General features: G+C 43.6%; 1 protein-coding gene across 5 annotated transcripts in view; it reads right to left on the bottom strand.

Annotated features, from left to right (window-relative positions):
* Positions 1 to 12330, bottom strand: part of LOC147021288 (ropporin-1-like protein) — a 33453-nt gene that overhangs the window by 15754 nt on the left and 5369 nt on the right. For all 5 annotated transcript variants that reach the window (XM_085891115.1, XM_085891114.1, XM_085891112.1 and 2 more), the window contains exons 2-4: positions 11245 to 11389; positions 3054 to 3177; positions 149 to 310 (exon numbers count right to left, since the gene is read on the bottom strand). In XM_085891115.1, coding sequence (XP_085747241.1) covers positions 149 to 310; positions 3054 to 3177; positions 11245 to 11375 — 417 coding nt within the window. In that variant the 5' untranslated portion in view covers positions 11376 to 11389. The remainder of the gene's footprint in view (positions 1 to 148; positions 311 to 3053; positions 3178 to 11244; positions 11390 to 12330) is intronic.

Below are 12330 nucleotides of genomic sequence, written 5' to 3'. Positions count from 1 at the left end.
CACACACACACACACACACACACACACACACACACACACACCAAATTGTGTATTTTAATGCAACGATGATAATGAAACAGGCAGTTGGTTCGGGTTGTGGTTCAGCTCAAAGCAAAGAGATAAGTGTACAGCGATTGTCATTCCTTACTTCACTGAGTGCACTGCAACCAAGCACGAAAAACTGCAGCCAGTCAAACTTCTCCTCAAAGTCTCCAAGCTCCTTCAAGCTGTTCAGATGCTCAGATAGCAAACCCAGATCTTGCCACCGTGTCACCAGCTCGGCCCAATCTACCAAACCTTTGTGCCCCAGCTACAATGAGCACAGAGTACGTGGCAAAGGCACGTTATTTCAGAAAGGATAAATTCAATCATTCAAGCTGTTGATAAACATTTTTGATTGTTCCCAGAAAGTTTAATTAGGGTAGACTTTTTTGTGGGATAGGTGGTGGCGGAGGAAGTCTAAGGTTAAGTTAATGTGTTAAGAACAAAACATGTGCCCTCTATTCCCCTTGATTTGCTTTCCTCACTTGTGGTTGAACTGTGACTTCAAACAGTCCGATTCAGTAATTGAGTGATATCTTTTGATTTTTGTTTTCTCAATTGAGATGGATCTTCCCCAGAAGAATAAGACTTGTAGATGTTGCTGTTTTAAAGATGAGTCAATGTAACTCCCAGAAGATCAAAATTGGTTTAGAGAGGTGAACAAACGCATTGCAGTTTGTTCAATTTGTCATGTTCAACTCAGTTAAATTTGATTCGATAAAAGCTATTTTATACCGTGCAGAGACTGAGGGTATCAAAACTAAAGTGTGTGAGCCCACATTTGGTCCAATACGATGGATAACAGTATTTGTCGAGACAGACATCGCAAAGGAAAAAAAAACAAGTGTATGCAGCAGAATTGAGTTTAACACTCCATGGAGTTTAGCACCATCATAGCTACTCGTCTCAAGATTACAGAAAATAAGCTGTCCAGCACTATTTCATCGATTCCAAGATGACTTCCAAAATTACATGCCCCCCACCCCTCCCCCCCCCCCCCCGTAGGCTAGAGCAGAGATTTGGAATTTGGACATTGTGTCGGCGTAAACTGGCCTACTTTTCACCTACAAGGTGAAGGTGAAGCAGGAGTACATTGGGATACAAACAGGAGTAAAAACAAAGTTTATGCACAAGACCATATGTGCGTAGTCAGGTGACCACTGTTGTAATTGAGCACCTGGTCAGTATGCGTGGGTTTGCGGTACACCTGGGTGGTCAAGCACTTATCTGTTGCGCATGTGACGCCCACACCCCCACCTACACCATGGGATCTTTAATATCCACCAATTAATGCCGGCATAAGGGATGCCCAGTTTAAGGTTTATCCGAGGGATGGCACAAACATTGATGAATCGCCCTGTCAAGAAAATACCAGGATTAGAGTTTATAGCTGGGTTGAGATTTGAACCCACGCGAGGCATCTCAGAGTTGAGTGAACATACCTCTTGGTTATTCTGGCAGCCCGGCTTGAAGAATGCTTTCATATATCTAGAGAACTTGGTCCTCAGTGTTTAAATGAATTTTCAGTCAATGAAAAGAGGATTTGTGAACTTAAAGAGTTTTTTTTCACTTCATGGGATGCATAAATCATATGCTATGCACTAACATGTTTGCTGACCCATTTGAAACATAATGTGCAAATGTAGGCCACAAACGCCACCTGGCGGTGGATAGGCTACTGGATAATAATTGTCCAGTACTCGGATTGCATTTTATGAGCTGAGGAGAGGAAAATGTGAGCAATGCAATATGGCCTTACATTTCTGAGTAACAGGAAGCAGTGTCTGATGGTAGATACCTTTCCATTCTGAAGTGATACATTTACTTTGTTCAAAACATCATGACCAAATCAGCAATTCCATAAAGAATATTGAAAGTTACAGTATATCCAGGTAACAAGTGTATATCCAGGTATATCCAGGTATGCTACCTGCAACAAGATAAGGAGTGAGTTTCTGAACTGATAAGCGAAGAGGTTCAATGGGTACAATGTGACAGTGCTGTAAGAGCCTATCGTTAAATAAGCAGAATAAATTTGTTCAAGTTGCTCAAAGGGCTTAAACGCACATGTCCCAGTAATTAATCAACTGAGAGCAAAACGGTAACACCACCACCACCACCACCAACACCAACACCAACACACACACACACACACAAAACACACACACCAAACGGGATGCAAAAGAGGTTGTTCTGCAACAATTCACCACATGCTATTGAACAATGCCGTATTTGAAAATTGTGAAAATTGCAAAAAAATGTGAAGAACCAAATTGTCCACCACCTGGATAGACAAGAGAGCTTTTGACAGTGTCCCATATTCGTGGATGATAAAATGCATGCAAATATAGAAAATCAATCCTCAAATAATCAAACTGATTGAAAAAGCTGTTGTTGGCTTCACAGTTATGGTGGTGGCTTGGGATCCTAGGGTCCTGAGTTCAAGTCCCGTTGGAAGCTGAATTAACACCAGGGGGTTGACTCAGCCAGGTCGGTGAAATGAGGACCAGTGTAGCAGCCAAAAGGCTGCACACGAAGGGAAGGGGTATTGACAGATTTATTAGAAATCTGGTATTGGTGTGGCGCAGGCATGATGGGCCGAACGGCCTCCTCCTGCCCATAATTTCCTTGCAATCCTTGTAAAGCAATGGGGCTCTGGAGTACCACATTGGTATTACAGCACAAGGAAGGAAATATTGAAATACCAGATGTGAAGATATGGCGTGGGATCTTCCAGAGAGACAGTCTCCCCCACCCCACCCCCGCCCCCCTTCTTGTTTTGTCTGGTTCTAGACCCACTGAGTAACCTCATCAACAAAGAAGTTCTTTTAACACGATAGTGTTCTTTTTTATTATTCTAACAATACGTTAAAATATATAGCTTGGTAAATGTCCAAGTCTGCTTTTAGGAAACTAAAAATATGGCCACCCTATAGGTAAGAGTCTGGACAGGTTCCTGGATAACACAGTGATATTCTTGCAGTGTAACAACATAAAGTGTTGTGTGCCACCTGCTTGTGCAGGGTTTTTAGCAGCCCGGGTGTGAGTCCGAAGTGTTCTGCATGTGCAGCCGCAGGCATCTCAAAACAATCCTTCACAGGCAGGGGCTGTCCATTAGCCAAGGCTTGGAAGTAGCTGGAGAAATCGTGGGGGAGAAAGATGGGGTGTAATATCAAGGGTTGGAGAAAAAAAAATAGTGAAGCACAATATTATAATTATATTATTATTATTATTATTATTATTATTATTATTATTATTATTATTATTATTATTATACACTTTTATGCCAAGTGGGGGCATTCTCATGCAATTTGTGGAGGTAATTAGGGTCTCTTAAACCTTTACAAACACTTACATTGATGGTATCATCGACGACAAAATGTTGAAACTGTGTACGATACCATTTACAAAACGATCTGATATGAAATGGCAGTGTATTTGTCAATTTCAATCATGAACGATAGTTCTTCTTCTGAGCGGGCCACCATTGTCCATCAGGTAAACATGCAACACTTGTCACAATCCACATAATCACTGTACGTTCAACTCCTGTTTCTATATCAATACACCCTCCAAAAAAATTACTCATTTGAGGTGAGACATGTGCGAATCCGTCAGAGACAGGTACCCTGCCTGTGAGCTCACATTCATTACACCTTCAGAAAATGAATGTCGCAACGTGTTTCACCTAAATCAGGGTTCACCTAAATCAAGACCAAACACTACACCATAGTTCAAAGAAGGAAGCCAGACCACACACACACACACACACACACACACACACACACACACACACACACACACACACACACACACACACACACACACACACACACACACACACACACACACACACACACACACACACACACACACACACACACGAAATGGACCCCGTGGGTTTAGTTCGGTAGATCCGGGCCGGGGTACCTGTCCCGCCTCGTGCGGTCACACCGACTCGAACCACCATGGTGGGACTCGAACCCATGACCCGAAGTCCACGGCCCATGACCCTGGCTGCTCGGTCACCAGACTTGCCCTCCAAAAGACCGCAGACTGCTCCAACCATGACCACAACCGTCTGCAGAGCCCTCGTCGACAACCACTCAGCCACGACGACAGACCGCTCGGCAATCGCCACGATCTCCTCTCTGCCGAACCCTGGTCCAGACAACCACTCTACTCTTCTGAGGTGGGAGGGGTCTCTTCTCCTCGCCACTCGCCTCCTGATTGGACGAGGGGTTGTCGGACGACTCGTGGTCACCTCCCGATTGGCTGGGGCGTGTGTGTCATGCTCGCCCTTCGCTCATTCGCTGGAGGAAACGTCCATGCCCTGCCTTGGGGCGGAGCCTCGATCTGAGGCGATGGAGGCTCCACCCACGCCTTCAGCCAAAAACACATGGGCAATGGCGACCGGGTCGAGTATTGGACGGTGGCGTTGTTGTAGTGGATGTAATAAACCTGACTAAAAAAATAACTCGTAGCACACATGTAATTCCCATTAGACAGAAGGACGGGACCCTGACTATAAACACATACTTATCGAAATAACTGAACTACGGGGACTCTGGCTCTCTGTGTGCACAAGGTTTCCAAATCCGTAATAATATTATGTACTAGTAAATACTTACAAAAGCTGTAAAAGCTATTTTATTTGAAGTAATAACCTTAGCTTATAAGCAATTTACTGATTTCCCATCTGTCCGGATAATCAGCTGAGCACCGTTTTTCATCGAGGTTTCGATCCTTTCAGCCCAGAACCTCTCCAAATGGTGGATCCACAACCCCGGTCGCAGGTCCACATCAGTAGATTACTCAACATCAATGGACCCACAACATCAAAGTTATTTTTATATTTTACAACTATTATATATATATATATATATATATATATATATATATATATATATATATATATATATATATATATATATATATATATATATTTGAATGAAGAGTTAAAGCACACTGAGCCTAAAAGAATAATAAAATTCTTTATTAAAACTCTGACGTTTCAGAAGACCACTATCTTCTGTCCTCAGAGGTAAAAAAATTTTTATAACACCACACGTGCAGAGATGTTAACTGTACTTATGTCCAACATGAACGGCTGCGTGTCACAATTGGGCTGTGAGGGGACCAATCAGCGTGAGGTTTGGGACGGATTTAACAAAGAGAGTGGGATTGGAGGGTGGATTTGCTTCCGGATTGGATGTTTGGATGTCACGTGTAGCATGTCTAATCTGGGTTTGTGCATTGGTTTGGCCTTCACACCTGTGGGTGAGGGCTGTGGGCCATTGCATAATCCTCGATAGGCAGCATGCAGGTCGACGTGATGGTTAATCGACTGTGTGGCCGAAAACCATGCGACGAGAATTTCCCGGCTGGCCTGGCCAGGTGCCGATGCTTTCACTGCCGTGTTTTTCGATGCACATGTGTGACGTAGATTGTGACAATATGCCACTCCCAGTGAAAGCTTGTCTCTGTGTGCTACAGCTTGCTGGTGCTGCAATAACCATGGTCGTTTGGACGTTTGGTTCACATTGTTGGCATCACAGTCTCGACGGGATTTCGTAGACCACGTTCATCTTGTCAAGTTTAATCACCCTGTGTTTGGTCCTAGACAGCTGCGTGCAGCGTGTTGTCTGAGGTTTATGTGACCAGGATTCCAAATGGTTACAGCAAACGGTTGGCAATCTCTGAAGTACTGCTGTTGTATGGTAATACTGTTGTCGGCCATGGTTCGGCGGCGGTAAACGACCACCAGGGGGAGCAGTAGGGTCGTCTCCACCGAACACCCCGGAATTTAGGTCGTGACTCTCGGATAAGTCCGAAAGGTCACGGGTCCCTTAGCGGACAGTAGTCGCCAATATTTTGACGGCGTGGTGTAGGGTTAATTGCCTAATTTCAATATACCTAAGTACCCACGTTGTCAAATTACCGGGGAAGTCACACCCTCAATGGACTCTGTTGAACCGGGTCGCTGTAGTGACCTCGGTCCGGTATAACCGAGCGGAAGTTACCAGAGTCCGTCGGTCCAAACGACAACTTATGGCACACGGCCTCCCTAATTCTCAATACGCACCATGCTGGGTCAATGGTAGAAACGACAGACAACAGGCCGGTACATTGAACAATTGGGGGTTTATTTATAATGGGGCAGGGGAGCACAGAGAGCAGAGTTATCACGACTACAAGAAATGCAATTTACAAGGAACACAGGCACTTAACAGTTTCTACTTACAGACGGGGCCCACAGACACACACACACCCGAAAGAAATCGACCCCGTGGGTCTTTATTCGGTCCTCCCGCCGAAGAGGATAATTCAGCTGGGGAACCAGAGCCTGGCCGGGTATCTTCCCACTTCGTGCGGTCACACTGGACTTCAACCACCACGGTGGGACTCGAACCCATGTTCCGAAATCCACGGGCCCATGACCCTGGCTGCTCAGCCTCCAACACCACGATGATCCACCGCGAAGGACCGCAGACCACGTTCGCAGACCAAGCCACGGTGAGGAGCCACCGCAAAGAACCGCAGACCAAGCCACGGTGAGGAGCCACCGCAAAGGACCATAGACCAAGCCACCACGAGGAGCCACCGCAAAGGAATAGGCCACGATCACTGCAGTACACTGGTCCTGACAACCACTCTACTCTTCTTGCCAGGTCCGAGGGATTTCTTCCCCTCCCACTCACCTCCTGATTGGACAAGGGGTTGTCGGGTGATCAGTGGCCTCCCCTCATTGGTCGGGCCAAACACTCCATCTGGTTAAGGCAGAGTCACCCGGAGGTCACTCATCTTCGGATTGGTCGGGGAACTTCTGAGGTAATGATGCGAATAACGAAGGAGATTTGTTGGCGATGTAAAAAACCTGACTATAAAAGAAACCCGCAGTGCACACATGAAATTAACCCATTAGACAGAAGGACGGGACCCTGACTATAAACACATACTTATCGAAATAACTGAACTGCGGGGACTGCTGTCTGTTTGTGTGCAAAAGGCTTCCAAATCCGTAACAATGCTACTGTTTTGACCGGTTCCTCAGGTCGCAATGTGGGTGCCCTTCTCCGGCGGCAGGACCGAATGAATCCTGCCGGATAGTCATTATTCTGCAGTAAGCGGGTGACATGTTCAATTTCGGTCCATCGTGTGTGTTGCTCACTGCAGTGTGAGCTGGCCCGGTCAAACAAAGTTCATGCACAAGACCGTATGTGCGTAGTCAGGTGACCACTGTTGTAATTGAGCACCTGGTCAGTATGCGTGGGTTTGCGGTACACCTGGGTGGTCAAGCACTTATCTGTTGCGCATGTGACGCCCACATCCAGAAAAGCAATGAGGCTGGATTGTTCGAGTTCATGTGTAAACTGCATGGCAGGTATGATGCTGTTGATGTGGGTTTTGGAAGTTAAAGTTCATACATTTTAAAAGATGAATGTGGTCATTATTGGTTAGATATTTATCGGAATGACGTCCTGATGAGGCCAAATAAGCCCAAAATCCAGATAGGCAGCTCCATTTGATGTTTAACTGATGTTGGCCATGTAATCTTTGTCTGTTTGACAGAGTCGCCGGGCCGAGGCCTCTGGGTTGGAGGTGACGCTTTGGTGTCGAACTATGTCCAATGGACATCGGGGGAGTGCTCGTCACACTCCACATGTTTCGATTTACCCACAGATCACATCACGTGCCTTCTGGTTGAATGGTTTGCATTAGCGGGAACAATTGTCTGGGTGGCAGAAGGATGGTTGCTCTTTCCGGATTATGCAGTTTTATCATGTGAGACATAATCCGTGGCGATGCTCACCATAACAGTCAGGAGGTGCATGTGATGTGTGTGTGTAATATATATTATTTATTTATATATATAAATATATGTATATATATATATATATATATATGTATATATATATATATATATATATATATATATATATATATATATATATATATATATATATATTGGTTCATGAGTTAGTAAGTGACCACTATATTCGTTATGGGTGTGTCTGTCTGTCTGTCTGTCCCAAGCATAGCTCCATGGGTTTTGATCCGATCCTGATAAAATTTGGGCTGGAGGTTTATATCATGATCTAGTTGTGTTTTCCAGAGAATGGGCATGCTGCGCCTGTTATTGGTGGAGCCACGGCCAAAAAACGTGTTTTTAGGGGGTAGCTGGTTTCAAGTTACATCTTCTCCGAGGGGGTTTGTCGAATCTGGCAGGGGTTTCGGTATTTGGTTAGCCCAATGGCACCTGCATAGCCTCACGGAGCTCGATTTTTCATTTTCGTCCCAAGGTCAAGGTCACAAGGTCACGAACTTAGAAAATGTCAAAAAAATCAATAAATTGGGCATCGAGCTCCTAGGGTGTTCAACTGTTTTGAATGAAAGTTGGTATGCAAGTCGTACTCTTCGAGTACTACAACTTTCATCATTTACGTTTTTCCCGATTCCCGCCATAAAAAAATAAAAAAGGTGAACTACGTTTAGGATTTCGCAATTCTTGGTCGATTTGTAGTGCTCTTCGATTACTACAACTTTCATCATTTACATTTTTCCTAATTCCTGCCAGTTTGCCCGTGGCATCCCCTCGAAGGTCAAAAAATAAAAAAGGCAAACAGTGTACATTGCTCGTGAACCATCACCATCTCCAGACTTGTTTGTATATTGATTGATTTTTATATATATATATATATATATATATATATATATATATATATATATATATATATATTTATACGTATATATTGTTGTGGTTGTGTAGAACCGCATGTCTCCAAGGCAATTGCACACAACATACAGCGATCACAAGACAGTTATTTCAATAGTATTTGTAGTAGTCCTTTCCATATGTCTCGTGGGTAAATGGGAAAGATGCGTTGCGTAGGGTTTTTAGTTGGGTCTCCAATATGCAACCCTTGCAGGTCTTCCATTCCTTTGCCTCTCACAAGAAACATGCAAGCAAGCATGCACGCAAATCAATAACGATCACACCAACCAAGCAAAGTGCACCGCGAGTTCCTCATTTGCATTTGTGCACCATTTTCCATTCAAAACTGCATGCCAATTATCAACTGCCGTCTCACCCCAGACCTTCATTCTGCTCACCATACTGTACCACACTCACCCCAACCACTTCATATGACTACCACAAATCTCCGCAACAACCCATGCTTACATTTTAATGACAAATGTGACCGTTGTTGGCAATATAGTTGTAAGGAATTTCCACCTCTTTGCCACAGCTGCACATTGCAATGTCTTCACTACAAATGTCACAACGTACTCCTACTTCTCTACAACCGCCGCAACTGCCAAGGCTCTCAACAGCGGAAAAAAAGAAAAGAACAAAATTCCCAAATTCTGTGGAATCCAAGGCTCTTAACATTATTGGAATCTCCTGCAGTGAGGCTGAAGAGCAAAGCCTCTTGCTTTCAAATTGGGGACAGGTTGGTGACATCTCTGTCACCTCAGGTCCTGCTCCCTCTGCTCTCTCAGCTCCCTGATCTTCTCCAGCTCTTCCAGTATGTAGGTGTTCTTCCACTAACCCCCTCCAGATTAAACTCCAAAATCTAGGCTTGATGCACACCTCAACTCATTTGTTCCTCGATCTCCATTTTGTGGACCTGACTTCCGGCGATGGTTCAAATTCACAATTCCCACAAGGGTTTCAAGTATGAGGTGCACCTTATCCATATAATAATAATAACAAGAATGACCACACTGGGGTCACAACCTGCGACAAAATCCGGCAATGGGCCGATTGAGAAATGTGCATTTAAAGCACTCTTAAAAGATGAACAGCACGATTGACGAACACATTTAATGTGCTATTAAAAGATTAACTCGACACCTTTCATCCACGTCAGCCACTGCCACGGTTATATATTAACGAGCTGATTCATCACAGTCACGGATTGTTTAACCCCAATATGGGGCCGTTCAAAAACTATGTAACACTATCTGTTTTTAAGGAGGCATGTACTGTGTGCATGCTGACGGGCTTGATTAAACATTACTAATAATTTTTATTCAACATATGATTCCATTTTTTCTTGGGATCTCTCATCGTGAGGAATAATCAACCCAAACAAAGCCAATGGAAATCTGATGCAACAAACCCAAGCAGTGTATAATCAGAAAAGGCCTCCAAGCCTGAAGTCTTAGGCCCGCAGAAAACCAAGATGGCAGCCATATTATTTTGTCTGAATACCATTGTGGGTGAAGTCAAGCGACACATCTAGGTGGGGTTCGGCAGCTGTCTGATCAATGGGTGCACATTTCAAAAACTGACCCCCAACAAGAGCCACAACAACCATCCGGAGCTCTTGGCCGCAGGTAAAAATCTAAAAGCTAAAGAAAGCTGTCAATAAAGTGCTTTGAGAAAAGTAAAAAATTAGAGGGGAGAGCTTCAGCAGGAAAAAAAACAAAAGACCCTTCACACCTCCACATGATCTTTTCTATCCTTATTAACCCACCTAACCAAACACTCGTACTTGCAGGTTACTGTATTTTCGCACACCCTCTCTCTCCCTTTTTGTTATTAGCTCATTCGCTTGATTGATTTGTCTATCGAACTGTGACTTCCCCCCTCCACTGACACAACACTGCCTTTTAACCATCTGTGAACTCACTCTTGCATGAGCCTCAATCCTGTTCACAAAAAAGAAGTCTCAAAATTCCCAAGTATAAACAGAGTATTACATAATTTTCCTTTTCATACATACATATAATCGTTTGCTTTAAGAAAGTTACAAGCACAAGGAAACCCAGACAAAGGGAGGAGTCTGCTCAGATCATCCTGCTTGTTCCATACTCCTCCCCTGAAACTTAATCAAAATTGGGTGGCATTGTGCTCACGTGTTGGGAGGTTGAAGTAGTCAGGTGGAAAGGGAAGGGGACAAGTGTGGTGTCCAATATGGAAGTAGAAAAAAAATACTGTAAAGAAAAAGACCAATGTCAAAAAAAGATTACCAGCTTTATTGATGTCCTTAGTTGACCTGATTCTAACATGTTGAAAAAATGAACGAGACCAAGTAAATAATTGCACATAATGAGTAGGTTTGAGTTCAGGAGAATGTGAATACAGTGGACAGTAATGCAGCTGTACTTTGTGACATCAGGTATCCTACTTTCAGTAATTTGATTAAATGTAATGTGTGCACATTTTTGGTACTTTCCCTGAGGTCACCATACCTGGTTGCCCAATCCAGCAAATTCAGTGGTTGTGTACGGATCGCTGCCTTGGTAAACTTCTTGAGCATGTCGGGCAGCTCTGGTGGGATATGAATCTGTTGTGAGCAGAATAACGTCTCCTGCAAGGGCATGATGTGTGTCCTTTCTGAAATAAATAAATTAAAAGACTAAAAACCACTTCATGTACAAGTACGAGATCAACAGCAATCTGTATACCATTAAGTCAGATGAAGGAATTATATCAACTAGCAGAGTACCCACTCTGTGCACGATCTACTTCCAAGCATGCAACATGTTCTTCTGGCGCAGACCTTTTATTTACATGGGTGGTGTATAGTCAACTGACAGCTCTGTGTCAGCAAAAAAAAACTCATGAAGTTATTGTATGTGCATGAAGCAAAAACATACCTACAGCTTACAGGGGCGGATCCTGGATTATAAGTATTGGGTTTGAATTGAAAAATATAATTTCTCCGAGCAGTGCGACGGGAACATTTTTTGTAGGCGTTTCCTTTTGTCATAAATTCTGTGTTCCTTGACATGCTTTTAGTTTAGCCATAGACATCCTATGATAGTCACATGTCGAATGTGATTTTAGGTGAGCAAACAGCATCTTTCCAATTTTGAAAAGGTTAACTTATCAATTTGTTTGGGCGGCGGTGTGCAGTGTCTGTGAAAAGATGACAGACAAGGCAATAAAGACCATCACCTGCTTTAAAATATGATATGAAATCAAACATTTTGAACCAGTCATGGCAACAGAATCTTTTTCATGAACCCAGATGATTTACGCTTATCCTTGTAAAGTTTGGCTGGAAATTTAAATTTAATTTCTGGTTCCTTGTTAATGGTCAGTTTGAACTTCAGATCAACGGTTGCACGGAGAGGATTATAATCTCTTATGTATGATTTCATTGGAGTTTGTTCAAGCTGCACATTCATGTCCACTTTGGTGTCGATCACAAATACATTTGTCTGTTCTTTGTTCTGTCCTGTTTATGTTTTCATCAACTTCTGTAAACACACATTGATGGCCCCCATAGTCAAACCCCCCTTGTTGTTTACTTCCCTTTCACACAAGTCTGA

This window comes from Eptatretus burgeri, chromosome 8 (genome assembly GCF_056783735.1).
Source record: "Eptatretus burgeri isolate ZD-2024b chromosome 8, Ebu_testis_v1, whole genome shotgun sequence".
NCBI classification, from domain to species: domain Eukaryota; kingdom Metazoa; phylum Chordata; class Myxini; order Myxiniformes; family Myxinidae; genus Eptatretus; species Eptatretus burgeri.
This window is presented reverse-complemented; position numbering and strand designations above follow the sequence as displayed.